The sequence below is a fragment of the Camarhynchus parvulus genome, chromosome 2 (assembly GCF_901933205.1).
Source record: "Camarhynchus parvulus chromosome 2, STF_HiC, whole genome shotgun sequence".
NCBI classification, from domain to species: domain Eukaryota; kingdom Metazoa; phylum Chordata; class Aves; order Passeriformes; family Thraupidae; genus Camarhynchus; species Camarhynchus parvulus.
The window spans coordinates 99,374,362-99,401,754 of record NC_044572.1 but is presented as its reverse complement, the minus strand read 5'-3'; the positions used below and the strand labels follow the sequence as shown (position 1 = coordinate 99,401,754).

General features: G+C 37.8%; 1 protein-coding gene across 1 annotated transcript in view; it reads left to right on the top strand.

The window, feature by feature from the left end:
* The window catches only part of GNAL (G protein subunit alpha L), a 182,389-nt gene that overhangs the window by 123,855 nt on the left and 31,141 nt on the right, over window positions 1-27,393 (top strand). The window contains 1 exon segment of the mRNA XM_030967210.1: window positions 1,939-2,036. Coding sequence (XP_030823070.1) covers window positions 1,939-2,036 — 98 coding nt within the window.

The following is a 27,393-nucleotide window of genomic DNA, read 5'->3' as shown; positions in this document are numbered from 1 at the left end:
TAGAGATGGCTTTCGGGTGGGTGGGTATTCCCACCCCCAGATGGGCAGGAGGGGAAGGCAGCCTCCTGTAGCAGTGAGTGCCTGTGGGAGGAAGGGCTCAGTTAGACACTGCTCCCATCGAAGGGGATGGAGAACTGGCTCCTTCTGCCTCAGGACCTGACACTTAACCACAGTTCACTCCATCCGCTGAGTGGGCAGTGCTTTTCTCTGGCCAAAGGTGCCAACACCTTTGTGAGAGGCATTCAGCTGATGCCCTAGGTATCAATCAAGCATAAGCTTCATATTTGAGGAATGTTCCATGGTTTCTAGTATTTATCATTTTGGGTTTTCCAGTTCTTTCTTTTTCTTGTAGTCCTTGTCTCTGTTATATGTGTCCGCTTTCTCTTTCTACTTTAGTTTGATATCTTGTCCTTTTTTCAGCTTGCTTTTGCTTTTTTTTCCCGCTGTAGGAACAGAGAGTTTATAATAGCTGTAGCATCACTTCAAAAGGTGGATCTGCAGTGTTTAAAACAATAATTGTATAAGTAATTAAAATAACAAAGACTAAATAAACATGTCCTCGCCAAGTGAAGAAATAAATTTCAAGGGCAGTATAAGCATCTGTCTATATATGGTGTTGCTTCCTCTGTTCATCCAAGACTTTCTGCAAGGGTTTCTCTTAGGTTTCTGCTTTAACATCTCCTTTTCTCTAACATTTTCAAAACTTCTTAAAGAATGGAATTTTCTCTCTCTCTACTTTGTTCATGGTACAGTTGGGAGGAAAAAAAAGGCAGAAGGTTTTACATCCTGAAAAGATGTGGGGAGAGACTGGCAAGCAATTTCAGAAAAGTTTCAGAATTTAGATGTTTTTGCAAAATTTTGACAGGATCATGAAGTGAATAGTGGTATTACACTCATTTTACACAGAGCCAAATTGAACTGTGGAAAAGGGATTTGTTAGGTTTCACAAATTTGTGACTAACCAAAGGACTCCGCTGATTTATTAGCAGTGTTGAGGTGTTAAGAAAACAACTTCTGTGTTTGAGTTGACGTATTGCTTTAACAATTTTGTTCAAGGGAGGAAAGAGCCATATAATAAAGGAAATACTAATTCATCTAAACATCCTTCATTTGAATTTTGAACAATATAGCTGGAAAAACTCTGTTACAGTGTCATTTACCAGTAATGATAAAACATAAAATGGACCCCCAGCTTAAAACAAGCTGGATCCTTGAGTCTCTAGAGCTGGGGCTGGAGAAAAGAAGGAGCCAGCAGGCAGGGTTGGACCTGCCTCTCTAGCCGTGTGTAGCTGTGGCTTCACTGGTATCACAGACAGTTTTGGTTCCTCTTCCAAATAATTCTGAATTAAGCTTGCTAGCAGACATTTCTGGATTGGATAGCCTGGGATAGCTGCTAGGAAAAGCACATTGTGCCAGGCAACTCTTTGGAGGATTCAGTGTTGAGCAGACTCTGAAAGTCTTGCAATCAAGTTATTATAGTGCATGAGAAAACACCAAGTAGCGGAAAGTTGTGTTTTTCAGGAAAAGTTGTGCAATCTTTTTAAAGTTACAGGCTGTTTCTTTCTCTGGAAAGCTAATGTTTATAAGCTGAGCGGCTTTTTACGTCACTTTTATGCCTTTTCCATGACAGAAACATAAATTCAGTTAAAAATGAAGTGAACATTCTTCTAGGTAACTTTTGTACTTACAGTAAATTTTATATATGGACTGGCATGAATTTTGAAGACAGTCTTCATTATATATATGGCTGCTGGAAACTCTCAGCAGCCATATTTTATTGCAATTTTGCTAATAAATGCTTATAGCTTTTCTCCTGTAAGTGTATAATCTATCATTTTGCAAAGCATAAAGCATGAAGGCTGGGGGAAGGAACCGCGCAGACTGAGGATTGAAAAACTTGGGAAGTGTTCTCTGATTTATTGCATTTCCAATTTTCAGGAGTTCTTTGAACATGCAAAAAAGCTCTGGGATGATGAAGGTGTAAAGGCGTGCTTCGAGAGGTCAAATGAATATCAGCTGATTGACTGTGCACAGTAGTAAGTATTTCTTTTTATGAAATTTATAGCCAAGAATGTGATCGTCTATAACAAGTTGGAAAATATATCAGTGAGATTCAGGAGTTTTGCAATATAGGAATTAACATTTCCATTCTCTGTATAGGTGGAGCATGTATAGCAAAATTAATTTATTATCATAGTTTGCCATTATTACACAACTAAATATTATGTCTCAAATATTTCACACCTAATAAGGAAAAGTATAAAAAAATCAAATAACTTTAAGTATCTTTATTCCACTCAAAATTGATTTACATAAAATCATTTCAGTTGAAACTATTAAGTTGGAAAAATGTTGAGTCAATCTAACAAGAATCCTTTGTTTAAAATTCTGAGACCTAGACAGTGCTGAAATTGCTCTGTCTTTTCACATTCCATAAAAATTTCTGAAACATTTACATAACCAAATGCATACCTGCATTACTAATACATTTTCTAGTCGGAAAAAATTATAAGCAGTATTTAATTAAAGACAGTGGTACATTTGGTATTCTGTCCTTCAACATGAAGTGGTACACATATATGTAACACAGTCAAAATCTGTAAACAGATTCAGTTATGTAAAAGAGTCAAAATGTGTAAACAGATTCAATCTGGTCAGAAATGTTCTGAGAAGTGTTGTAGATTGTGAAGGTGCAAATCATAAATACATAGTACAGTGATGCAAACCTATTAATCAAAAAATAGTCTGTTAACATTACAAGTGCTACAAACTGAGCTGTCCTTTATAGTAACACAGGTCTGAGTTAGATTTCCATGGAAAATACACATTTCATGTGAACCACTATTGCCAGAACACATACTCATGCAGTTCTATGGGATTTAGGGTTTCCAGAGAACCCACTCCAGTGGGTTACAATGTATCTAATTGGCAGGATGGTCAGCAGCAATGCCACAAGTCTGTTCTTGCACTCAGTGTTTTGGTTTTCCCTCCTCTCTGCTCTTGGTGCTGAGCCTGAAGCAGAGGAATAGGTCCATGTCACTAAAGGACTTGTCATGCTTCTGCCACAGTGGGGAATTTTGGTGTTGCAAGTTTGTTTTCCCTCTTTCCAGACCATTTTTGGGAAAAATGATTCATCAGCACATGGAAGTGAGGAAAAATTAGATATGTGTATGAAGGAACTCATTTGACCTCAGTGCATTTACCAAAACTTGGGCATTTGCTCACAGTCCAGAGTAGCTGGAAATTAAAGCAGTGGTTGTACACAGAGAGACTTAGACAGCTGTGCTAGGTTGTAATCAGTGGGTTTCCTCTCTGCCCTCACTCACCATAGTACAGATCTGAGTTGTGCTTGCTGAAAAGTGCAGACTGACTGTTTATCATATCTATTCACACGCTAAAACATCAGACCAAGAAAACAGAATAACAGTACATATTTAAAATACCTGAATGTCAACTCTACTTCAGCGATCAGTAAGGGTCTCACAATCCTACTTTGAAAAATGGTGCTGAAAGGGCCAGACAAAACCAGGAATACACCAAATCGTTGTGCTAATGGTGGTGTGTTTTCCCTTTAAAAAATTATGCCTCTGTACAGGCTCTGACAGGAAGAATGTTAGGTCTCATGTTGTGTCCAAAACCAAAACCAAATGAGGAAAAAATGGGATCTAGAATTAAATCCACTGTCTTGGAGTAGAAAACTAAATCTACTACCTTTTTTCTCTAAAAGGTTAAAGCAAGTTTAATAGGGTTTTGTCTATGTTTCTTCCCTCCATAACTTCGAACTGGCTTGCTTTTCCTTTATTCTAAGATTATTTGTTATAGTAGTGAGTGCATTTGCATAATTCTTCACCTTCAAGACCCTTTATGAAGTATCATTTGATATTTAAGTATTCCTTGAGTGTATCTGTGCTTTTCATGTCATGATCTACTTGAAAATATAACAGCTGAGTGACTTATCCTTGTTTACACACCTGCAGTCTTAGAGCAGAAACTTGAAATTCAGGTACAGCTGTGTCAGTGATCTGATCAAACAGCCTTTCTCTCACAGGTATTGATGATTACAAACACTGAAGTATAATCTTGACAGAAAGATGCTAAAAATGCACCCAACTTCTATCTGCCCCTCTACGCAGAAGAACATTTCCGTGCTAGCCATGGATGGACGTTTGTCAGGGTGGTGGGGTCACATCCTCCTCATAACTGAGAGCCTGTGAGCAGAGGCTGGAAATAGAGTTCTTTCATGCACTTAGAAAATACAGAGGGTGAGGGTGCTGGCTCAGCAGGAGCGTGTGGCATTTCTCTCAGAACCTGTCCATGGTCATCTTGCACTGGTGAAGGGGAAAAGGGAAGGAGTGTAATACTGATACACATGCTTACTGTGGGACTTTGAAACATCTGCGGTGTTTCCATGACACTGGCTTTAGGAGAAAACATCCCATGCCATCAGTTAAATCCTAACCTTTTGCTTGGTAGTGAAGGAAGAACATTATTATCAGTAGGTCACCACTTCTCAGCTTAAAAAACCACAAAGCCAAACCTAAAAAATCCCAGCATGTGTTATAAATATCATTGGACTACAAGTTGGGTGGCTGGCTTAAGAATACTGAAAAGCATTATTAGCAAATTATAATGTCAGCGACCAAACTTGCTGACTGTTAAATGAGTTGCAAATACAGTGTATTTTGGAATAGTTTATTTTGGCTACAGTACAGGGCTTCTGTATTTTTAAAACTTAACCTAATTTTCTTTATTGCTGTGGGAGAAGTATTTTGCTGGAATCAAAGGTAGTAGAAAGACACAGAGACAAATGTTCTATTTATGTTATGCCTGAAAGTTAATTTTCCTTGATCCTCAATGGCCTTTCAAATTATCAGGATACTGTTCCTTCACAGGAATGAGAATGGGGTCCTGCTTTTCCCTCATTCTCACTCCTTTAATCATTTTAATATTCTTACACAAGTCTTTATGTATCTCACTTCTTCCATTGTTAAGGAATACATTTAGTGCACACATGATGTTGATGCATCATGTGATATTTGTAGCAAATACAAATCTATGGCCAAGACAGAGGTCAGCAAAGATCAGGATTTTCTTTATCACCAGCTACAAAGACATTTATGTAATTCTTGGAGGGTATATTATTGCATGGCCATCAACCATCTTCTTTTCTTAATTACCTTCATATATTTCTTCGAGATTAATATCATAAAACTGACAGGTTATTGTTTTCCCTGTCTCTGATTTAATATTTCTTACAAGGTAAATTTCAAGTTTAATCTCAACTTTGAAAAGTTGTTTTTATTTAGTTGTGTCCCCATTTGACTTAGACAGATTTCAGCAGATTTATTCTGTTTATGATGATAAAACTCCCATCTAACTTTAATTTATTTGAACTCTATTCAAACTGTGCTTTTTGTCTGTTTTTGCATAATTTAAATTGAGCAAATTCTAGGTCTATGAGGGACTTTCAGATTGTGATTTAGAGAAGTTTTGGCATTGAACTGTCTAGTATATAAACAATAGGCAGAAATTAAAATTTTCCTGTGTTTCTAGGACAGTTTTCTAAAAGTTAGTTTCCTGTATGATGAATACAGCTCCATTTTTAATATTTCAGTTTCTTTATACTGGTTACCAAATACCCAAATTTTATTGTATCCATGGATGGGAACCACAAAGAAAATTCTATAAATACAGAACAGAACAAAACAAATAAAGGTTCAGGTATGATGGCCTTCAATTAAAAAATGAAAAAAAAAGCTAGTGAGTTGATTATGTCTTTAAAAACTTCATAAATTTAAGTCAATTAATTTATGTGGCAACAAAGAGGTATAAAATTTCAATTCAGAACATCAGTCATCCTTGGGGGATATCAGGCACCCCCAGTCTGGTGATGTCCATCTGTTGTTTCCATAAAGTAAGCATTGAGCTAACTTAGTTTTGGCTACTCAGCCATCAGGTAGCTTGCTAAAATTAGTTTCAGTGATCAGAAAAAAGGTGTGGGGATGCTTGCAGTGCTCAGACATTGCCATGGAAAGGTGGTAGTACTAGAGCACAAGAGTAGACCAGCACAGCTAGGCACTTTGGGAAGGGGACAAAAAAGACAAAAGCAAGACATTCAGTTCTCTTATTCGGTCACACACAGCTCAACTTCAAGCTGTTGTTGTTAGAAATAAAAAACCAACTCCTTTCAAGTTTATTAGAAAGTTCTAGAATAGAATTTTGTCTCACTGTGTTCACATGCAAATAGCAGCATGTGTGCTCATGAGTGGCCCTGGTGGAAAGGGTTTTACTCAGCTCACTGAGTTCCTTGGAAGAGGAACTAGACCAAGAATTTAAGGGAACCCTGCCCTCAACCAGTCCTTTGCCCCATTTTATCAGTCTTCTTTCCCTGACAAAATTTCTTTGACCACTTCTGATATACTTAAGTGTGAAGGCCTAAATTGGTCTCTGTGTGAACACTGGGGCTAATAAAACTTCATTGTACAAGTTCTCGGGAAAGCAAACACAAGGGATGTGAGCTTGCCCAAAGGAAATTGATTTTATATTTGAGCTGATATAGATGGAAAAGACACAGATGTTTTTCTTCTTTGCAGTCATTCTGTCCTGGGAGGGTTTCAGCCAATTTCTGAGATGTCTATCCTATATTAGGTAGGGTAATCAAAAAAAAAACCAACTCTGTTGTTGGGTTCTGTTCTGTTGTTGTCCACAGATTCAACTCTCAATGTGAGAAAAAAGATAATTCTTTTCTCAACAGCAGCACTTCTTAAAACCAAGCATATTTTTGACTTGCCTTGCACTCTTCTAGACATAAGGTTTAATTGCTGGCATGCACAGTCATCAGTAAGTTCCCTCCTGTAGGCTGAGGTCAGAAAAGCTGCCTTGGCATTCTCTGCTTTTTTGTCTAGCGTGGCATTGCAGTCAGGGGTATTGGTATACTACTTCTTCATAAGGGGCAATGAAGTAAATGTGGGTAGATTCATTATAAATTAAGCTAAGCACTGTTATTACTGTTGCTGTTGTTATCTAGAGAACATTTTTAAAAACAGTGATTCTTTTTACACTTGATAAGACTAATAATTTTTACTTACAGAAGCACAAGAAAAGTATTAATATGAAATGTTTCATGTAATGAGATTTTAAGAACTAGATTTTTCTGGTGATACAAGAAAACCATAATATTATTTTCTTCCATCTATTCTGGGTCATATATAAACAACTCACTGTGATGATAAAGTTTCTTCATTTTTTCCTTTTAAAGTTTCTCGTGCAGTATCACTTTCAAACCTTAAAAATTCATTGCTTAAGCTAGAAGCAAATTTTGTTTGCTTAATTCATGAACAAATTTTCTCCACTTACCTGATCTAAACTATAAGCCTTAAGCAACCACTAAATTGTTATTTAATAGTAAAAAAAAAAAAAAGAGAGAGAGAGAGGTTGTATTTATAGAGTAATCACTTTAGCCTCACTGATGAGTCTTCTAAACAGAGGTGGCTGCCAGATAGGACAGAAGTCATTCTCCAGTGTGTAGTGCTTGCATTTTTCACTGTTTACTAACTAATAGACCACACTCTCAAGAGGCAGAATTGTGGTTTCTTAAAATATGCACTGGGAATTCTGTGAAATAGCCATTTCATGTGTTGCTGTGATTTTTTTTGTTGTTGTTCCCCTTTTTGCCTTCACTTACAAAACAAAAATCATTAGATTTAACCAATTCTATCTTAATTTTGGTAATCAAAATGTAACCATGATGTTATAATCCTAGTATTTAGAAGTACAAAGATATGGAATAAGAAGTAGCTGGATAAACCTCCGAAATGCCTTTGTATTTTCAGTTTGGAGGATGAAGCAGTATGAAAATACCAGAATGGCATACAGGCCTGTTTAAACCACTTTGGTTCGCAACTGTCTTCTATACCTAGAGAAGACAATAGCACTTCTCAAATATAAAAATAAGATAGAAGGTAGTTTATAAACACAGCACCTTCTTTGCCTTTTAAAATTGATGTGACAAATACTTTTTCTTATTAACTAATTGCCACTGGAGAGCTGTTTAAGCTGCCCTTGATGGACTGCTCAAACATAAATTTAAACCATACATTTTCCCACATGCTTCACTGTGTATGACTGGTTCTGTTTCCTGCGGTTTTAGAACAAGCAAAAAGGTTGAAAGTCAAAGGCAGAAAAACATAAAATATTCCCTAACCTCAATTTAAAGGAGTAATAAAATCTAAAGACCAGGCAGAGTCATGACAGATGCATGAAAGTACACTTAGACTCTTTTTGATGTTTTATTAGACAGTGTTAGTTTTCTTCCAAAAAAGTACAGCAAAGCCGGCTTTATTCTGTCGAGGAAACAGTTCTTTCCTCCCCTAGTCATCAAATTTTTCAGTTTTTCCTGAACAATTGATGAATGTTTTCCCTAATTTTTTTTTCCTGACTGCACACACGGGGCAAAATACATGCAGGACATGTTAGTGTAACATGGCAACTCAGCCTCGTTTGGAAATGTAATCCATTCAGCATATTGGAGAATTGCAAGCAGGTCCATCAGCTGAGCTTGTCTGCATTTAGTTTTCTCTATTAGTATCCTGTATTTAATTTGGAGATATATTTTTCCATATCCTTTCTACAGAGTTAAACTACAGACTTTTGCAATACAACACTTGAGGAGCTTTTCAAGCCTGAGCAAAAGTCTGCTGAAGCACCAAGACACTCAGTGTCACCCTCAGCATATACACTCTTAAAGCATCCATATCCTTTATAACAAAGAAAGAGCCTTCTGTTGCATTTATTATTAAAAGAGAAAAGACTGTGTTTATTTTGCATCACAGCAGTGAGGACAGATGTGAATAGGTGCTGGTACAGGGCTGAATCAGTGAGCTGGCACACTGAGCCAGTGTGACTGGCAAAAATAACCAGACTCTGGGATACTGAGCAGCAAGAAGAGAAGGCTTCTCTGTAAGACTGGACTGCACTGAGGGACATTTTGTTTGAATTTTGCATATTAAAATCATAGAAGTAGTTAATAAAACATAGGAAAGGAAAATAGCAGAGTTAATCAGCATACTTTGAAATTGCCTTGAAGGTTTATATCTTATCTAGAGTACAGATAACTGCCAATAAAGAGAACCTTAAAAATATGTGTATTCCTACTGGCAAGTTAGAGTACAGTAAACATGCTGATACAGCTTAACTCCAGAAATCCTGATTATGAATCATTGTTCAGGGTCAGCATCTCAAAATGTCTCCAAATGAAGTAAAACTGCCAATGATGGTTATCTAGAATCTGCATGCAGGATTTATGAGTGGATTTCAGAAGGAAGTTGTGGGTCATTCTGCCAATTGTGGTGTTATTTATGTGCTGTTCTTGGTTTAGAACTCTTCCAGTGTATGCGTGGGAGAAAGAGTAAACTATGACCAAAGCCAGCTTCATTATATTGCAGGGAACATTGAGAGTCATTTATATTTATTCCATTTCTAAGAATTTAATTCAATCTGTTCATTTACAATTCATTGCTGAGTGTGTGCATGTTCTCAGTGGCAGAGATTAGTTGGTGAAATCACCTTATTAATCATTATGTAACAAATGTATTTTAGGTTTTGTCTATGGGAATTTTTTTATACTATGCTCTATAGAAAAAGTGTATTCTATATTCTCTTACTTTAAATCTAACCTACTGTGAAATGCATGTTTACATACTAAATTTATATAACAACTGTATCATAACTGTGAGTTAAATGCTTAAAACAGAAGAGCATTGAGAATTTAATGCAGATTGTATGGGATACTGTCATATTATTTACATTTTAAGTTTTCTTAAATGCCACATGCATTTTTTCACTTAGGGATGGTCAGTTTTTCTTTTTTTCAAGTAGTCAGTTTCACATGACAGGATAAAGAAAGGCCAAGAGTCATATTTCTTCCTTAAGAAACTGCTCACTGGCCAGACTCTGCATACACAGCCTGCTCTGCACTAATAGATGTACACAGCCTTGTTTATGTTAGGATCTACAAGAAGCCAGGGTTTGGGTGGCTGTGTTTTTCTAAATTAACGCTGCACTGACAGATTTGGAAAAAGAAAGATGGTGGAATGCAGAAGTTAAGAAATAAGAAAATTAAATACAGTTGATACTGTGTTGAAAAAGTCTAAAGACTAAGCATCTACGCTTGAAAAATAAATTTTACACCTCAGACTAAACCAAAATAGAGTCGTGGTATTTATCAGTTTGGTTGTAATCCCACTTTTAAGACTAATCAGACTGGGAAACTAAGCAGTTCAAGGGTATCTCTCTACTTCTTATAATTAAGTTAAAGCTAATTTTGTTCATTTTAGTACAAGGCAACAGTGATGCTGCCAGAAATTTTTAAAGGTTTATTTGACTTTAGAGAAATTGTTTCAGTTGTGTCTTTTGTAAAAGTATTCTTTCTGATTCAATTAGAATTGTTTGTTACATTGTGGGGTTCAACCTGAAGTTTAATTTGTGCCTAAATTAAGTAGTGGAAAAGAAAATACATATAAGATGTATCAGTAGACATCCTGTTTAATGGACATACTAAATAATAAAATTTCTGAAAGATCATTAATTCTAGAATTGGTTAAAAAATTAATTGTTCCTCCTCTTACTACTTCCCTGATAATTCCATTAATTGTAGTCAAAAAAGAGAGATGAGTTTAAGCAGTTTTCACATATAAGTGCTAATGCATGGAAAGGTCAGTCTTGAAATCAGTTATATGGATTTTCTGAGAACAGCCTTTCAGTTTTGGTTTTCTTTCATGAACGTGGCAGGGAGGCTGGGAGGTTTTGTTTTGTTTTGTTTTTCAGATATTTGTTTGTGTAAGTTAATTGGACTGAATATCAAAATAACCCTTAACTACATTTTCTGACCAAAATCTCTTGCTACATTTCTTTATTCCCTGCTTTTGCCCCCATGCTGTTTTTTGTCTTTCTTTAAGAAGGATTCACTACCTTTCTTTTGGTTTAGAAGGATGAGTTTGGAAAGATCTGCATTCTGAGCATTAGCATCCTGAAATCCTAGTGGTGCAGAATTTGGATAGTTATTCTTTATGAAGTTACCTTCCCAACTACATTGTGGAGAAGTTTAATGGTCAGCACAGGTGTAATTTCTTAGCCTCAACTTATTTATTGGCCCAACTATGTCAAACATGTAATTGCCAACACTGCTGTGGCAATTACTAAAAAACAGCTTATTAAAGGGTAGTAGAATACTCTAGACCAGTGTTGCTACCAGAGTTTATTCTGTTCAGGGAATGTAGAAGTAAGCTTTATGTGTTAAGGAACTTGTTGGTCCTGTATGACTTCTATATTCATTTAGTTGGTTGTCCTATTTCCTTACATTGTCAGGATCATAGAAACTTTTTTTCCCAGCAAGTTTGCCATAAACTTGCTTTTCACCACAAACATAGTGGGCTTGAAAAGCTTTTCTCTAAAGAAGTGTATGCCAGGAAGCATTTTTCTACATTCTACAGAACTGATTGTAGTAAACTATAGTTCATTACATCAGCATTGTTACAATTCTTCAAAAAAAAGGGGTCAAATGTAGTCACTAGTTTCCCCAAGTTTCATTTTCTTTTAACTACATGGAAATCTTTGTTTTGGGGGTTTTGGTGGTTTTGTTTGGTTTTGTTTTGCATCAGAGCAGAACTTGTGTTCTGCACTGGTTAGTCACCCCTTTCCTCTGAGGTTTCTTGGCAGCTCCTGTCAGTAGGGGCTGAGGTCGAGGTGGGAGGTTCTCCAGAGGAGATTGTGGTGCAGAGAGCACAGCTAACACAGGCAAAATTTAGAGGTTTTGACCTGATATTAACCACCAAATTATGTTATGTAAGAATAACAAGGGTGAGACCTCTATTAAAGCTTATTCATAGAAATTTGTTAACTTATTTATAAATATACCATTCTGTACCTGTGTCAGGGATATCATCATAATATACAATATGTTGAAAGAATGATTAAATTATTATTAAAAATTACTTTAGGCATGCTTTTACTAAGTTGTAAACAAGTTATACCTTTTTAGGGGATGAAAAGAAGATGAAAAGAGAGGATTATATGTGGGCGAAGATAATAAATATGGGTTCACAAATAAAGCAAAAGAAATAAAGCACCAAGTATTTTTGGCAGAAATTCAGTCTCTTATGTCTCTTTAATGAGGCAAATGTTAAATGTATGGGATTGCACAATGTTGAGGGGGCTTAGCCTATGTCCCGATGGAAACGAGCAGAATGGATATGAGGAGGGAAAAAGAACAAGCCATTACAAAAGATCCTGGAAACAACCAAAGAGACATTGCTAGTGAGATCTTTTATTTCCACACCATATGAAGAGCACGGCGCAGGTGAATGTTCAGAAACTTGAATAAATGCACAGTTGGATTCTGAGCAATCAAGGTAGCCTGGCTAAAAGGCAGTTACAATAAACATGAGATATGGATATGGCATGGATACTGTGAGGTTGTCAGAAATACACAGAGGACCACAAGAACTGAAATATAGAAAAAAATCCTTAAAAGAGGGGGAAAAAACCAAAAAGTAAATGGTGATGCATTCCATGAGTTTCTTTAGAAAGGAAATAATTGAAGGACAGTTCCAAAACATTTAATTCTAAACCTTTCAGCCTGTGGGATGAGCTTAAGACAAATATCTTTACTCACAAGCAAGACAGGTTTCTTCGTCTCAGCCTCATTGTTCCAGAAGATGGGTGTTACCTGCAATAGTAGGCTAGGAGCACAAGTACACTTTTTCTCCAGAGGAGAAAGGCTTTCCAAGCAAAAAGTCTCAGTTTCATTCTGCCCCTAACAGGATTGATTCTAGTTTTGTAAATTGTAGTGTGGACCTCAGAACACCGAGACAGGTGCTTCTGTTTTAACCAGTGTGGTGCTGTCCTCTTTGCCTGAAAAAAAAGTTCCCTACAAAAATGTTTATCAAGAACAGTGCTCTTTAAGCACAATACTCGGTAATTCCCTGTACCTCCATAGAAACCTGTGAAAAAGATCATGAGTTCTTCAGGGGACTTACTGGCTGAAAGTTTCAGCATCACTGATGTTTTATCAATTTTCTCACTTAAAATGGAGTCAGAAGCATACCTCACTTATCACACTCTTTTGGAGAGATTTCAGCATAAAAGCTGCTTATTTTCTGGAGATTTTTCACCTTTGCACATGTGTAATAGTTATTGCAACACTGGGTGAAAGTCTTCTGAGCAGAATCCAGCATGTTTGGATTTTTACTTGCATTGCCTTTTTTCTTCTGTTTCAGTGCCCAGACCTATGACTTACTTGTGATCTTGATCTAAATTTGGTGGCTGACAGATTTCCCTTTTTTCTCTCCACTTGCTAATTACTTCAGATCAATTTCTTTGCTTTACCCTATTTTGTTTGTTCATTGTTTTATTATTGAGAAATTGATCATTTTTTTATGAATTGGGCCTCTGGGCAATTGAGATAGAAGATAATGTGTCATTTTTGTCAGTCACTGTGAGATGTCTTGCATATCTTCCTGGGTGTGTAGGGCTGGCTTATCTATCTGCTATTCCCCATCCTCCTTTGACCTTTTCTTAGTAATTTCATTATTTTCTATTTTATGTATCAATATAATCAGACAAAGCATAGCAGCAGGAAAAAAGGGGGGGGAAATGGGCATTGCTTTCAGAACAGATATTTGCATCTTATTAGTAAATCCATTCTTCCTTCATGATTCTCAAGTGAAAAGAATCCATCAGAAGCTCTTATTGGAGTATGCTGGAAATTCCCAACTGTTGTTGTGTATAAATAATAAAACTATTAACAAATCAAAGATTAGGCTTTATATGCATTTCTTCTTTTAAGTAGTTTAAAAGTAGGCAGGTAACATGCTTATTTCTCAGATGATGACAGAAATAAAGTAACAAGTAGAACCTTGGCTTCAGGATACAAACTTCCTAGAAACATGATCCTTTAAAATATTTATTTGTTTGAAGTTCTCTTTGCCTGTAAGAAACTACGTTTTCAATGAAGGAGCATTCCTTCTCCAGTTATATGGCCTCAACAGAAATTTTTTAAGCCTGAACCGCCCGGTTGGATGAAGCACTTGTGTTCATTTCTGGGGAATGTGAGGACTCTTGACTTATTTCTCCCTTGCTAAAAGATAAATAATCAAATCCTAGTTGTTTCTCAAAATGTAAATAGAGGAGGGCATTGAAATTAGTCTTCTCTTTGTTGTGCGCTGGAGACCACTAAGGAGTGCGAAGGAAAGGAAATATATGGAATTACATTGAGTTTCAACATACTTAAAACAGGAAAAGCAATAAAAATGCTTCCCACCAACAGTGGAAGGTGTTGAGTGACATGGGCTGTGCCAGGAGACAGCACAGCATGGCTGTGCGCATGAGGGGCTTCCCTTTCTTTGCAGCTGTTTCATTGTCTTTTTATTCCATAATGGGGCCCCAGTTGGGGTTTTGCATTTCTTCCCAGGAGCTGCTCACATGTTTAAACTCAAGACCTTTCTCAGCACGTATCTCCTTTGAGTTAAATGTAATACGGTTGCAGGTATCAGTTCAGATCTGTGACTCACTCATCTGCCTGCCTTGCTTGGTGCTCTGAGCTAGAAGTGGCTTACCAGATGCAGTTTTCTGCAGCAAAGTTCTTTCTGCATATACAATTGTGTGACCAATAGTGCATGTGTTACACATGTGCAGGTAATACAGAGTATTTCTCCCCAGAGTGATGACTTCCAGATCTGCTACCAACTTGAGAAGGTAAGGGAACTCTGGAAACAAAGTGCTTTCCTTCTCTTTCTTCCCCCTGCACCAAATGGGGCTCTGCCTCTTACTTCCTCGTCTTCCAGTCCCCTATATCGCTTCCTCTGTACCATTCTCTCCCAGAGGCACACTTTAGTCTCCAGTTTATAAATATTCCATGGATTATTTGTGGGGGGTGCCTTTCGGAAGAGCATGCTGAGATGTGACATAGAGCTAAATCTGCAGCTATACTGCACTGTACTACACTGACACACTATAGTCAGATCATGCCAGAGACATTCTGCAGACTCAGAAACAAAGTATGATGGTCCAGTATTGTGTGTATTCCTAGAGTATCACAAACAGCAGTGTTTCACCATTTAAAAAAAACAGTCCTTTTGGGTCACTGAATGACTTTCTGTTCTTGTGCAAGATGGAATTAAGAGTAAATTTGCTTTGGTTTCTTGGAATGATTGTGCCCATGTTGCACTGTGTTCTGTTCACAAAGCTCAAGGCTGATTTTTGTTCTGTCCGTGTTAAGTCTGTGATTATGGTAAGATAAAATGTTATGGAAACTGGTTTTTCACTGATCTCATTTGTTGGTTTTACAGCAGACTTATTCCTAAGCCCAGTTAGTGAAAGTATATAGGTGTGGGGATCTTTTGGCTCTTCCATTTTTAATATTCTGTTCTATTTAAAGAATGAGACTAAATTGAAAGCATTCATCCTCTTTTGTTTGTTTGGGTTTTTCTTTATCCTTTGCTCACTGTCCTTTGCAAATTATGGCATGTTGCTTTCTATTTTTCTTTTTGGTAGTTTGAGATACAGTTAGATGCCTTTCTGAGGATGAGTCTGAAACTCTGTGTGTGATACAATGCACAGTGATGTGAATGGCCTGTTGTCAGCACTGGTTAAAGGAGCTGTGACAAATCAGCAGTGGAGATGAAGGGGGAGGAATCAGTTTACAGCTAGGAAAACCACAATGGCAGTTGTATTGGGCAGTCAGTGTTCTCTTGGTGTGTTTTTTATTGCCCAAATGTCAGTGTTTCTCAATGGCTTGCTCACAGGAGAAGGAGTCAAGGGAATTCTCAGTGTCCAAATCACAGAACATGTGCTATTGTTTGAATTCTCCTCAATTTGTGAGCTGCTCACAGCAGGCTGTAATCATGTATCATGCTGATTTGTGGTATCTGTTATGCATTACTTCAGTTTCTTATGACTTTTGTCTTCCTTATTTACACAGGAGAAGCAAAAGGGCAAACTAGATCAGGAAGAAGAGCTTTGAAATGTAGCTTTAATCAAGAGTGCATTACCTGGTTTGACCTTGGGTATTTTATACATGTCTTTCAGTTCAGCTATCTGTGAAAACAAAAAGGGTTGTGCCTTTCTTAAGACCTTGTAAAAGCTGTTACTCTGTTTGATATTAAAGGTTACTGTGGAGGAGTCATAGGCTTTTTCAGTACAGTGTAGTCATAGATATCAGTTTGTCTTTCTGATTGCAGTGAAGTAATTGCTGGTGCCACTCTTTGCCGAGGACATCATTATTCTGTCTAGAAAATATCAGGAGAGCTTCAGTACTTCCTGGTGTTTGGTGTGGTACAGATACAGATCTGGTCCTGCTCAATTCTCACTGTACAGCACATCAAATGAACTCTGCTCCATTTCACTACAGCTTTACATAAGAGCAAATTAAAAGTTTGTAAAAGCTGGGATGTGAATCCTAATAGTCAGATTTAGTAAAAGTAAAATAAATGCAGCCAATATCTTTTCGTTCCACTTTATAAATTAAATATTTTGAAATTTTGTTTAATATTGCAGATGTTTTCAAGTTTTTAGGAAAATATTTACATTAGAATTAAGGACGGAAGTAAAGCAGCATAACCATTTTATCTAATCTGTGATGCAGAGATTGTTGCAAATTCCTCTAAACAGCAGAGGAAAATTTAGAAAGTGATTGAGGAACATTTTTCCCTAAGCAGCTCAACTCTCTGTCCACCCTGACAAAATACACAATGTTGGAAAAGAATTAGCTCACAGTTTTGTCTTTCATGTGTGTAAGGACCAGTGTGTAAAATGTGACCAATTCAAACGTCATTAAGAACTATTTTCCCTATCAATAATAACAGTAAAACTGTGTTCAGTAGTCAGTGTGTTTTTACTGTGTGCCAAATGTAGACAAAGCCTGAGTTGTTCATTGTGAAATGCAGACACCAAAGAGCTTTTAAATGTGGGAAGTCTATGATCAACAGTAATGCTTGTAGAACTGTCGGGAACAATGTAGATATTTATGTAGATATTTTCCAGAAATGGCTTTGAGGGTTATTTGCTTTAGACTCTGTAAAACAAACATAATACACCCATCCAAATGTCAGATACTTCTCTTAATAGAAAGAGTATTTTCCATGGAGGATGCTAGAGGGGAGCCAAGATAGATTATAAGAAAGCACGTACATGAGTTTAACTCGCCAAAAAACATTATCTTCAGAAGGTTGCCTGGTAGTTAGTTCAGACGCATTTCAGAAGCATCAGTGAAGGCTGTGGACCAGTGTATCCGTCGTATCAGTTAGAAGAGTTCATGCAGGAGTTGCTTGGATTTCCAGTGATCCCAGCAGCCCAGGGAGAAAGTGACCATTCAAGGTTCTGAATTGTTAGATGCAACAATCTGTCTCTAAAATGGGTAACTCAGTGTAATCTGTGGTTATTGCATTTAGAATAGATACAGGAAGGCATCTCTTTTTTTAGTAAATACAGTGCAGGTAGGCAGTGTTTGAATGGAGTGTCCTTCTGTAGGATTGACTGCTAAGATTATATATGCTATTTAGTTTCCTGCTGATTAAACTATATTACAGTTTCATCTGCCACCTGGCCATTTTAGGCATGCAAAGCAATAGATCTGGGTGGACTTACAGAAAGGCACCTGGGTGCCTTACAGAAAGGCTTGGCCTTCTCTGAGGTTTTATCAGAAGAGGAGCGTGAGAAGAGTCACACCCTTAATCAACATGGCTGCATTGATACAGAGCTCTTCCTGAGAGACTTTTCCAGAAAGGCTTTGGAGAAACATACTCAGTAATCTCCACCAACCACAGGCTGTGGTGGGGATGACTTTTTGCATTCTTAGCAGGGGAGCAGCCCTGCTGCCATCTCTCTTCATGCAGCCAGTGCAGCCACTCTGCTGTTTGTCCCATCTACTGCAGACAGTGCAGCAAAATCTTGCAGTTAGAGAAGAAGATTTGCAGAAAGTAAAGGGACTTTTCAGAGTAATTGAAAAGCCTATCATTAAAGCTCAAATTATTTTCTTTATTTTGTAGTTATGAAATATCCTTTTCTAAGCTGGCTTAGTCTTCTTTACTTTTATTTTGTTAGGTCTGTTGGTTGATCTGACCTTTAAAAAAATCTTTCTTGAGTGGCTGTGATTTTTATAGGGAAACCCATTCTGGTATAAGAACAAAAACAGTGTAGGCATTCACTTTCATATGTAATACTTCATTGTCTTAAAATAAGTGTTTTCTTCTAGTTGCTGTGGTTGGTAGTTGAAAGCTGTTAGAAAAAGGCCTACAGATTTAATTTGTGATGTGATAGAACTGGGAAGGAAAGCAATTAACAATGATAACAACTCTTAACGTAAACTTGTTTTCCAATGGTGAGGCTTATGCTGTTTTCTTTGTCATGCAGTGAGTAGTCTGAGCATAAATCATGTTTATATTTAAGGTTCACATTTAAGCAGTTTCCAGAGTTGTCACTGGATTTTCAACCAAACTCACTATTTTTAATGTGGATCTTCCAACCAATACTAGGAGGATCTGCCTGTGCAGATCTTTGCATGTGTAGTAGCTGGTCCTCCTGAAAGGATATATTAAATTCAAATAATTTTGAGAATTATTTCTGGGGGCTAAAAGGTATAGCATAAATGGTAACATATTTGAATTACACACTAGTTCTTTATGGAAAGTGCTGATTGCACGTTGCAGAGTTGGACCAGCCAACATTTGTAATTCACAAATATGCCATGTCTTATTTTTAATCTCACAGCATGATACACTACCACTGTGCGTGCTGTACTGACTTGCTTTTATTTTACTGCTTACAATGTGTGAACTTGGAAGGGGACCGAGAGGGAAGTCCTTGGGCCTGCCTTGTGCATCTGCTGCAGCAGCCAGTTTCTTAACCATGTCATAGCTGCTGCCAGACTTTCTGGTTCTGATGAATTGTCCTTGTTCCTCTGGAATTAAACCCTGACAGTCTCAAAGTTGGAGTAAAAAATTACATTCTCTCAGTTGAGAAAACTTCAAATTAATTTCAAAGGGTCCTTACACATCCTGGTGCAGGTGATTAAATGAGCCATGGCAATCCTTCAGAATTGCATACATAGATGTTTTGTCTCTGCTTCTTCCCATGCTTGAGCCTGAAATAAACCAAGGCATAAAATTGGTCAATAAAGCCTTTTTCTGGCCCCTAAAGATAGAGATCATTAAACATGTCTCTGTTTCCCTTTTCTTCATCAACCCCAACTCTGCAGCAGATGACCAGATGGCCACAGGGCATGTTTTGTAGCTACAAGATAAATCTCATGGCAAGCAATTTCCTTCCATCAGTTACATCAGACACATGCATAAAAATTTAGATTTATTTCCCAATTAAAAAAAAAATCCCTGAAAACTCTGTTCATGAAAAGCGCTGCTTTATGTGCCAGATGGGAGAATGTGCTTCTCTTTTTGTAGTGCAGGGCAGCCAAAAATGGTTTGTGTTTCTAAAAAAATTGTAGTGTTTGAGAAAGTACAAATCCAGTCGTATTGAATATAAAAGATCAGGATCATCCTTTTCTTCTGGGCTTCATAAGAAATGTGTAGCATTTGGACAATGCCTGCTGTCTGACCTGAGATGGTGATGGGTGAGAAGTAACAGGCACCTCTCCAAGGAGTTACAAAAAGTACTGGCATGTGATGTTAAACTACTTAAAAATAAAATCAGGCAAGACAATGAATAGGATTAGAGAAGTGTGGAAGTTTGTAGAACTGGTGGCAGTGGTTGACCGCTTATATCCACCAGCAGACCTTGTTCACAGGGGAAGTTGGAAGAAAGCTGGCTATTACTATAACTTTGTTTGCTCTAAAGGAAGAGGGCCCAACAGAAGGGAGCTTCAGATAGCAGTAGTGGGCATTTTGATGTATATTTTTAGTACAGCTAAGATAACATTTCTAGAAGTGTAGCTAATGTTTAAACTCTCATTTGGGGTTCTTGGTTTGTTTCTTTTTGTTCAGGGATTTTTATCAGCACTTTCCATGCATTCTTTCCTTTCCATGGCTTTTCTAGTTGCTGTTCTGGAGCAGTGCGCTTTTATTTAAAGGTACTTGTAAAGTTTTTTAAAAATAGCTTTTAATTGACTAGAAACATACTGAGTTCAATCATTGCTTATCAGTGTGAATCTGGCTCACTTTTCTTTTCATGGCCTCATGCTTTTGTTTTCATTCATCAGTAAGACAAGAGATGCAATTGACATTGCTAGAAATGTTTCTTGCCAGACTGTGGAAGGTGTGCATTAGAGATTGTATCAGAGGTTTTTCATGGGATTTTCCGTAACACTGGCCATGTATTTTGTGCAGTGAGACATTTAGATAATGCATCTTTCACCCTAATTGCCTGGAATTAAGTTCACAAAGTCAAGAAGTACCATTTAGTTTCTAGCACATTTTTGAAGGTGCATGTAAAAGATGTGACCTGTCCTGTGTTGCTGTGGGTAAGCCAGAAAATGGTTTGGAAATGCTTCCTGTGTTGCCAACCATTTTACTCCTTAGGATTGGGGGAGGGAGAAGGAAATAAAAAGTGTAATCTGGCCATATTTAAAATGTTGGCATGCTTATCCTGCACATGGTGTTAAAAACTACATTGTCCTAAAAGAACTGAGAATGCCTTTAGAGTGTGGTATTTATGGCCATTTTCTTACTCTTTATCACAGTCACAGCATATGAGCTGGGAATCTAAGTGAGTAGTCAGCTGAATATACACATGGCTAGGTTATCTCATTTCTAGCTGCCTGCTTTGTTTATCAAGCACTTATGTAACGTTCAGAATTATATTAAGGCAGGGCCGAGCTTTGTATTCTCATGCTGTTATCCTGCTGCTGATAGGGGAGATGAGCAGAGCAGAGTGTGAGGTGGTTAAAGGGATGGCTGCCCCTGCTCTCTCTCCTCTCCTAAGCTTAAGACCTCACATCCACACCCCAGCTCTCATTTGCTTTCTAGCAATTGCACTCAAGGCTGTGGGACTTCATGCTTCTCACTTCCATCAGCAGCATAGAGGCACAGAGCTGAGGCTGCAAAGGCAGCAAGTGCCAGACTGTAAACATTGATTTGAATGCTATCAAACTGATTTGAGGTTGGAGATAGACCAGGGATTTTCAATACTTGTTCATAATTAAATTGTAAACAGAATTTCATGTTTATATGCCCCAGATTAAAAAAAAAGAAAGAAAAAAAAAAAAGAGGCTTTTAAAGCTCTGGTTTGAACTCCTTGAAAATAAAAGAATTCCGTGGTTAGGGTGGAAAGGAAAATGACACTCCTGCAAGCATTAAATCATACTGTTTCCTCTTTTTCTTCCTCTCCCTCTCCATAACACACAGTTGCATGTAAAAACTCCACTGCAGAGCACTGTTTTTCATTCTTCTCATAGACTATACCCTTCTTCTGAACATATATGCATGTAACAGGTTTTGTTAGTCCTTTCCTCCCCCCACCACGGCAGGATGTTAAAAAAAGGGTTTGACAAAAAAAGTTACTGAAGTTAATAATTGCCTGTTCAATTGAAGACCTTTCTAACGGTAACACAGCACAGTATTTTTTGCATAAATAGGTTGATATAGACTCACTGTGACCATTACTTAGTCATGTAACTCACAGGCAGCTAACTGCAGCCAGCCTAAACTGGTTTCAGGATTCTGTTGGAATTTTTTGGTCAATAATTCATAACCTCTCTTGAGGCTTATGAAAATTCCTTTTTAACTGTGGTAGTTGCTCAGTAATGTCCCTACTTGGATAACAGTTTAGACACCAATCCTTAAATTGATAGTTTGCATACAGACTGCTAAATTTATACAGGGAGCCTTACTGGACAAAGCCAGATAATTTGTTTGCTGGTTTTTACAAGAGAAAGCCTTGAAATCCCTGCTTTAGCTGCTGATAGCCATCTGAATGTTCCTTAACTTAAGGTTCATATCTAAAATAAAATCTGAATCCCAATTTCCTTACGGCCTTCATTACTCACTCTAAAAACTTCTAAAACAGGCCTTGCTTTTCAATTTTGGAATTTTTATTCATTACTTCAGTGCTTCAAATTTAAACCATTAAAAAACAGTGCATTAATACAGATACCAGACTTCTGCCATCCCTGTTTCTAATTTGGTTTTCCCTTGAAACTAACTCCAGCTCAGCTGGTGACACTCCTAGACGTGGTACTATGAATGAACATCTGAAAATTTTTGCTTTGGAACATTAGAACCCATTCTTTTGTAGAAAGAGATGTAACCACTTGCTTGAACTTACTTTGATTTTGAGTTTTAACATAAACTTGGATTTTTTTTCAGAGAATGCTCTATGTCAGATTTATGTTGATGCAAAATGTTTCACACAGACTTGAGTTCTGTGGCAAAGTTTGTAAAATCGGCATTTCTTACAAGGGCATATTTATATGATGACTTTCATGGCACAGGGAAGTAGTTTGTATAGAACATGTGAAAGCTGTTAGACCAAGCAGGAGGTTTGTAATCTTATTATAAATTTCTGTTCTAAATTCTAGGCATTTTTACATAGCATAATCCAACTGTCTGACATTTTCAGTTAAATTATCATTAAAGCACCTTAAAAACAAATTGAGCATATTAAGCATTTTCATCTTTCCCCTTACCCACCATTAACTGCAGGGTAAAATTTAAAATTTTCAATGATGCATTTCAGGAGGCCGAGTGAGATGAACAGCACACGCTGTAGAGTCGTACGTCGCTCACCCACTAACAGGGGCCTTTTTTCTGTGAGTTTCCATAAATTAGATGTGGAGCCAAAGCAAGCAGAAGCTATTTTTAGTGCAGCAGCAGCAGCACTGCAGAACAGAAGCTGGTGGAGCTTCACGTGTGTCACGCTGAATCAAAGGGAGTATCCCAGCAATGCAGTGTAAACAAAACAAGGGCGCTGTCAAAAAAACAAGCTTCAGGTACTGAAAGAACCCAAATCAAAGACTCACACGAGAGGCAAATGCACCAGTTCTGTTTCTTAGGAGATTTTCCTATTTTGCAAACATGGGAGCCTAATAAGAATTCCATGTTTCCTGGTGTCCCATTGTCTCACTCTGTGCAGTCTTTACCATTAGGCATTTTATTTAGAAATTTTCTCTTTTATATAGTAATTTTCTATCTTCTATCAAGAGTGTAGTCATTGTCTGAAGACACATGAGTGTAGCAGAAGTACATGCAGCTGTCTGTAGAGCCACTGCCCAGGGGATATCCTTGCTGTAAAAGCACAGCTTTACAGCTTGAGACATGTTGTTTTTCAGCAAGCAGAAGAGCAATATGAGCAAATACTTCACTCTTACACCTGAATTGGGTTGCTATATTCTTCTATGAGGTTTCCCATTCATAACTGGTATTTTTGTTTTGTGGGATTTTTGCATGAAATGCATTTGTCCTCAGAAATTATACATTAACCTGAGTAAATACTCAGTGAATCTTTCAAAGATTAACTTTTACTTAGTTTACTTTGGTTTCCATGTGTCTGCGTGCTATCAAAGGCACAAATAGAAACTAGGTAGCTTCCAGACTGTCTTCTCTGTCACTCAGAATCACTTGCAAAGGCCAAGCTGTGAAAGCTTATGGTCAGTCTGTAGCATCATTCTATTATTACTCAAGCAGCTGAGACACAACCTTATAAAGGTTAAGAAAGGTGTTGAAATTTTTCATTCCACTTGATAGTTAAAAAAAAAAAAAAACCCCAGCTGCCTCCTTCTTCCTGGAAACCACCTGTTCAGGTGATGGATCCTTTGTTGATCCTGCGCGTGCATGTATTTTAATGAACTTCAGGGCTTCAGTTTGTTGGGGTTTCTCTTTCAGGAGCCTGGGAGATGGGAGAGTGATTGTTGGCCTTACAGTAAATGCAAATAGCTGTGGAAAAGGACTTAGGGAAAGGGTTCTCTGTCTAAGCTGAATTACATGATTTCCCTACAATAGCAGCCTATGCAAAACAGGGTCATATGAGATTAATGCGCAATAGGCACATCAAGAGAATTTCAAATATCAAAGCCAGTTGTGTCACCAATGGCACAAAAGAGCTCTTGAGTGCAATACATCCCTCTTGTTACCTCCCTGCTGCTCCTGTCTGGATTTTCCCCCTGGGCTGGGGGAAGAGTCAGGGTTTGGAAGGAATAGTGATATGGGCTCCTAGGCACATCAGACTTGGCATGAGCCCTGTATAGGTGCTGTGAGACTTCTTGGAATTGTGGGTTTAGTAGACTTTGATGGCAAAGAGGAACTGTAGCCCCATCTGACCCACTGGCTGTACATTTTTACTTATTTTTTTATTTTAGGGAAGTTGCAGCCAGGAAAAACAAAATCAACATAGAATGTAATGTTGAGAGTAGGAAAAGCTAAGAAACAAAGAGTAGAAATGAGAAATTGTTAAAGAATGTTTCATGCACTCTAAATTCATTCAATAATAATAAAGTCTTTTTTCATGGAACATTTTGAGTAACTCAACACTTGGAGGCAAGAGTTTGTAAACTATTTGTTCAGATATTAATATTTCTTTTTTTTTTTTAAGGAAAGTATTTTGACTTTTTGAGGCCAGGTTTTCAAGTGCCTGTAGCCAAACCAAGGGAGCACCCAGCTGAACTCAGAATTCACAGTTGCTGCATGAACTGGGAATCTGAGTGTACCATACTGTCTTACTGTAAGCTACAATAACAAGATATGGCCATGAATATCTCTGAATAAACCCCTGAACTTACTTCTTTTCAGTTCCTTTGCACAGGTACACTGCCTTCTTATTCCATCTCTTCCTCTTTAAAATGCAAGCTGCAACACATTCTCATGCCTCTTTTTGCTAGAATGGCTTCTACCATTGTAACTTCAAAACACAAATAAGCTGAAAGCATTTTGATTTGAAGTAACTGTAAATCACAGGAAGGTAGTTGGTTGTCAGCTAGAATTTTTGTGGTGTGTTTAGGTCTCAGAAAAACAGAATTTGGAGAGCAGGAGCGAATTGTGATTTGGCCAATACTAGCAAACAGTGTTGTGCTTTCTGTAACAAGTAATTTGCTGTTTATTCCCAGCAGATCTGCCGCACCAAAACAGAAGTCAGTAATCACCTACATGTTTGTGGCCAAACTAAGTGGCCTTGCAGTGCTGACACTGCTTAGGAGGGCTGGCAGTTGTGTGTATTGCAACCACTGCATTTCCTGTCCCAACCCTGAGAGGAAACCAAGGCAGGCAGCAAGGGTGGGGAATCTCCTGCTCACTGGATGCCGTGCTGGCCTTTCAGACACACACCTCAGTGTTATCAGCAGTAAGCAAAATAAATAAATTGGTGTGCCTCGAGGCCGTACGTCACATCCAGCTCACAAATTATAGCTTCTACAGCACAGTTCGCCACTAAAACACCCATAAAACAAATTTTACTGAATGAAGCATAGACCAAAGATGGCACACTTAGGAAGTAATTGCACTGAGCTCTTAGTGATGCAAAAAATTGCAAGTTGGAGTAATAGTTGCTGTGAATCTGCTAGCTGCAGGGGAACTTAGAACAGATGCTACTTTACTTGGATACTAGGATACAATCTTTCAGTGGGTCAGTTATGACGTATGTAAACAAAAAATCTATTAAAAGCCATCCTATTAAGATACGGCAATATAATTGTAAAGGAAGAAGATTTCTTGAAAATTATGCTGGGTTAACATATGACTGCTTAAATTAACTTTGGCAGATAGAACTGTTTTAATTAGGTAGTGAATTAAATACAACTAGATCAAAGCTGGCATTATTATATATAGTTATAAAACCTTTGCAGGGACATAATATTTGTAAACTGCTTGTAAGAGGTGTAATTTTCTTGTTCCACAGTCTCTGGTGAAGAAGCTGCTATATGTGAGCCTTAACTTTCCACTGATTTACAAAATTCAGAAGGTTTTTTCCTCGTATTTCTTCTTTTGCCAGTTCCTTTTCAGGCTCTTTGAATCTTTTGACACAAGACTACAGGTGGAATTGCAGCCCATGTAGACACACCCAGCCTGCCATTAACCTAACCAGTCGGGGCACCTGTGCAGAAAAAAGAAGCTTAAATACAGCCAGGTTTCTAAAATACAAGGCTCAGGTGCTAAAGCCTTGACATAGCAGATATACTGCTATCCATAATTGAGCTAGCTAATTTAAATTTCAGTAGATGTCTGCAGTGATTCTCTGTATGCCTGTGGATCACCACGAAGATAATGTCTGAGCTATAATTTTCTTAAATACATAGTTATGTACCCATCCTGTGGGTGTCTTTTTTTTTTTCTGTAATGTGAGTTGCGTAAGATCTTGTTCAGCATTTCCTCTTCCTCATCCAAATGGTCTTTTCTTTCATATTTATCTCTTTTTCTTTCTTCATTTCCACATCTTACTCCATTTTTGTCAACTCTCATGATTTGAAGTAATGATACTGGATTTTAATAATCATTTTTCCTGACACATTGGGAAAACCCTTCTTACTTGTTCTACAAGTGTGATGTATTTAGGAGCCTCCACACCCCTTGCTGAGCTTCAAAGGTAAATTGCAAAGTTTGCTTGATTACATTCTAGGAAGGAAGGTCAGGTTGCTGCAATAATTCCACTGGGAGTAGAAGAAGCTCATAGCTGCATGTTTACATAGACTCATAGAATCATCAAGGCTGGAAGAGACATTTAATATCACCAAGTCCAACCATGAACCCAGCACTACCCCAGTAAAAACCTAAACCACATCATGCAGGGCTGGATCCAGACACCTCTTGAACACCTCCAGGGATGGTGACTCCACCACCTCACTGGGCAACCTATTTCAGTGCCTGACCACTCTAAGAAATCACTTAATCCCTCAGTATCTGTTTCAGTATCTGAAACATGGGTAGACACTTGTTTCATAAGCTAGACACAGGGCAGAAAAATGCCTGCCCCTGCGAGATTAAACATCAAAAAAACTTTGTTGTAAATACCCAACAGAAGGCAGAAATATCCTTATTTTGTGTAAAGTAATTGAGTAAGGCATACAGGTGTTTTTCTGCTGTTGTGGATTATCTTTGGTTTGTTTGAGTCTCTGTGTATTTTCTTAGAAATACTCCGCTATTTCAGCAACTTTAAGTAATACCAGGCTTGCTTTCAATTGTTACATTCCTCATTGTATACCATGTATAGGAAGAACTACCTACTGCATGTGCAACATGCAGAAATGGAGCTGAGGAGGTGATATTTTCTGAGTTGTCATCATGGGTACAAACTACAGGTCATCTGTATCCTCTCTCTAAGCAAAACCCTTGCTGTCAGCAAAACATCATGCAAAGGGTCCCCTCCCACAGCATTGTCATGCTTGTGTCCTACAGCAGAGCTGCTCTTGCTGACAGAGGGCCTCCTCCTTGGGGTTAGGTTTGCCCCCCTGGTCTTAACCTTTAA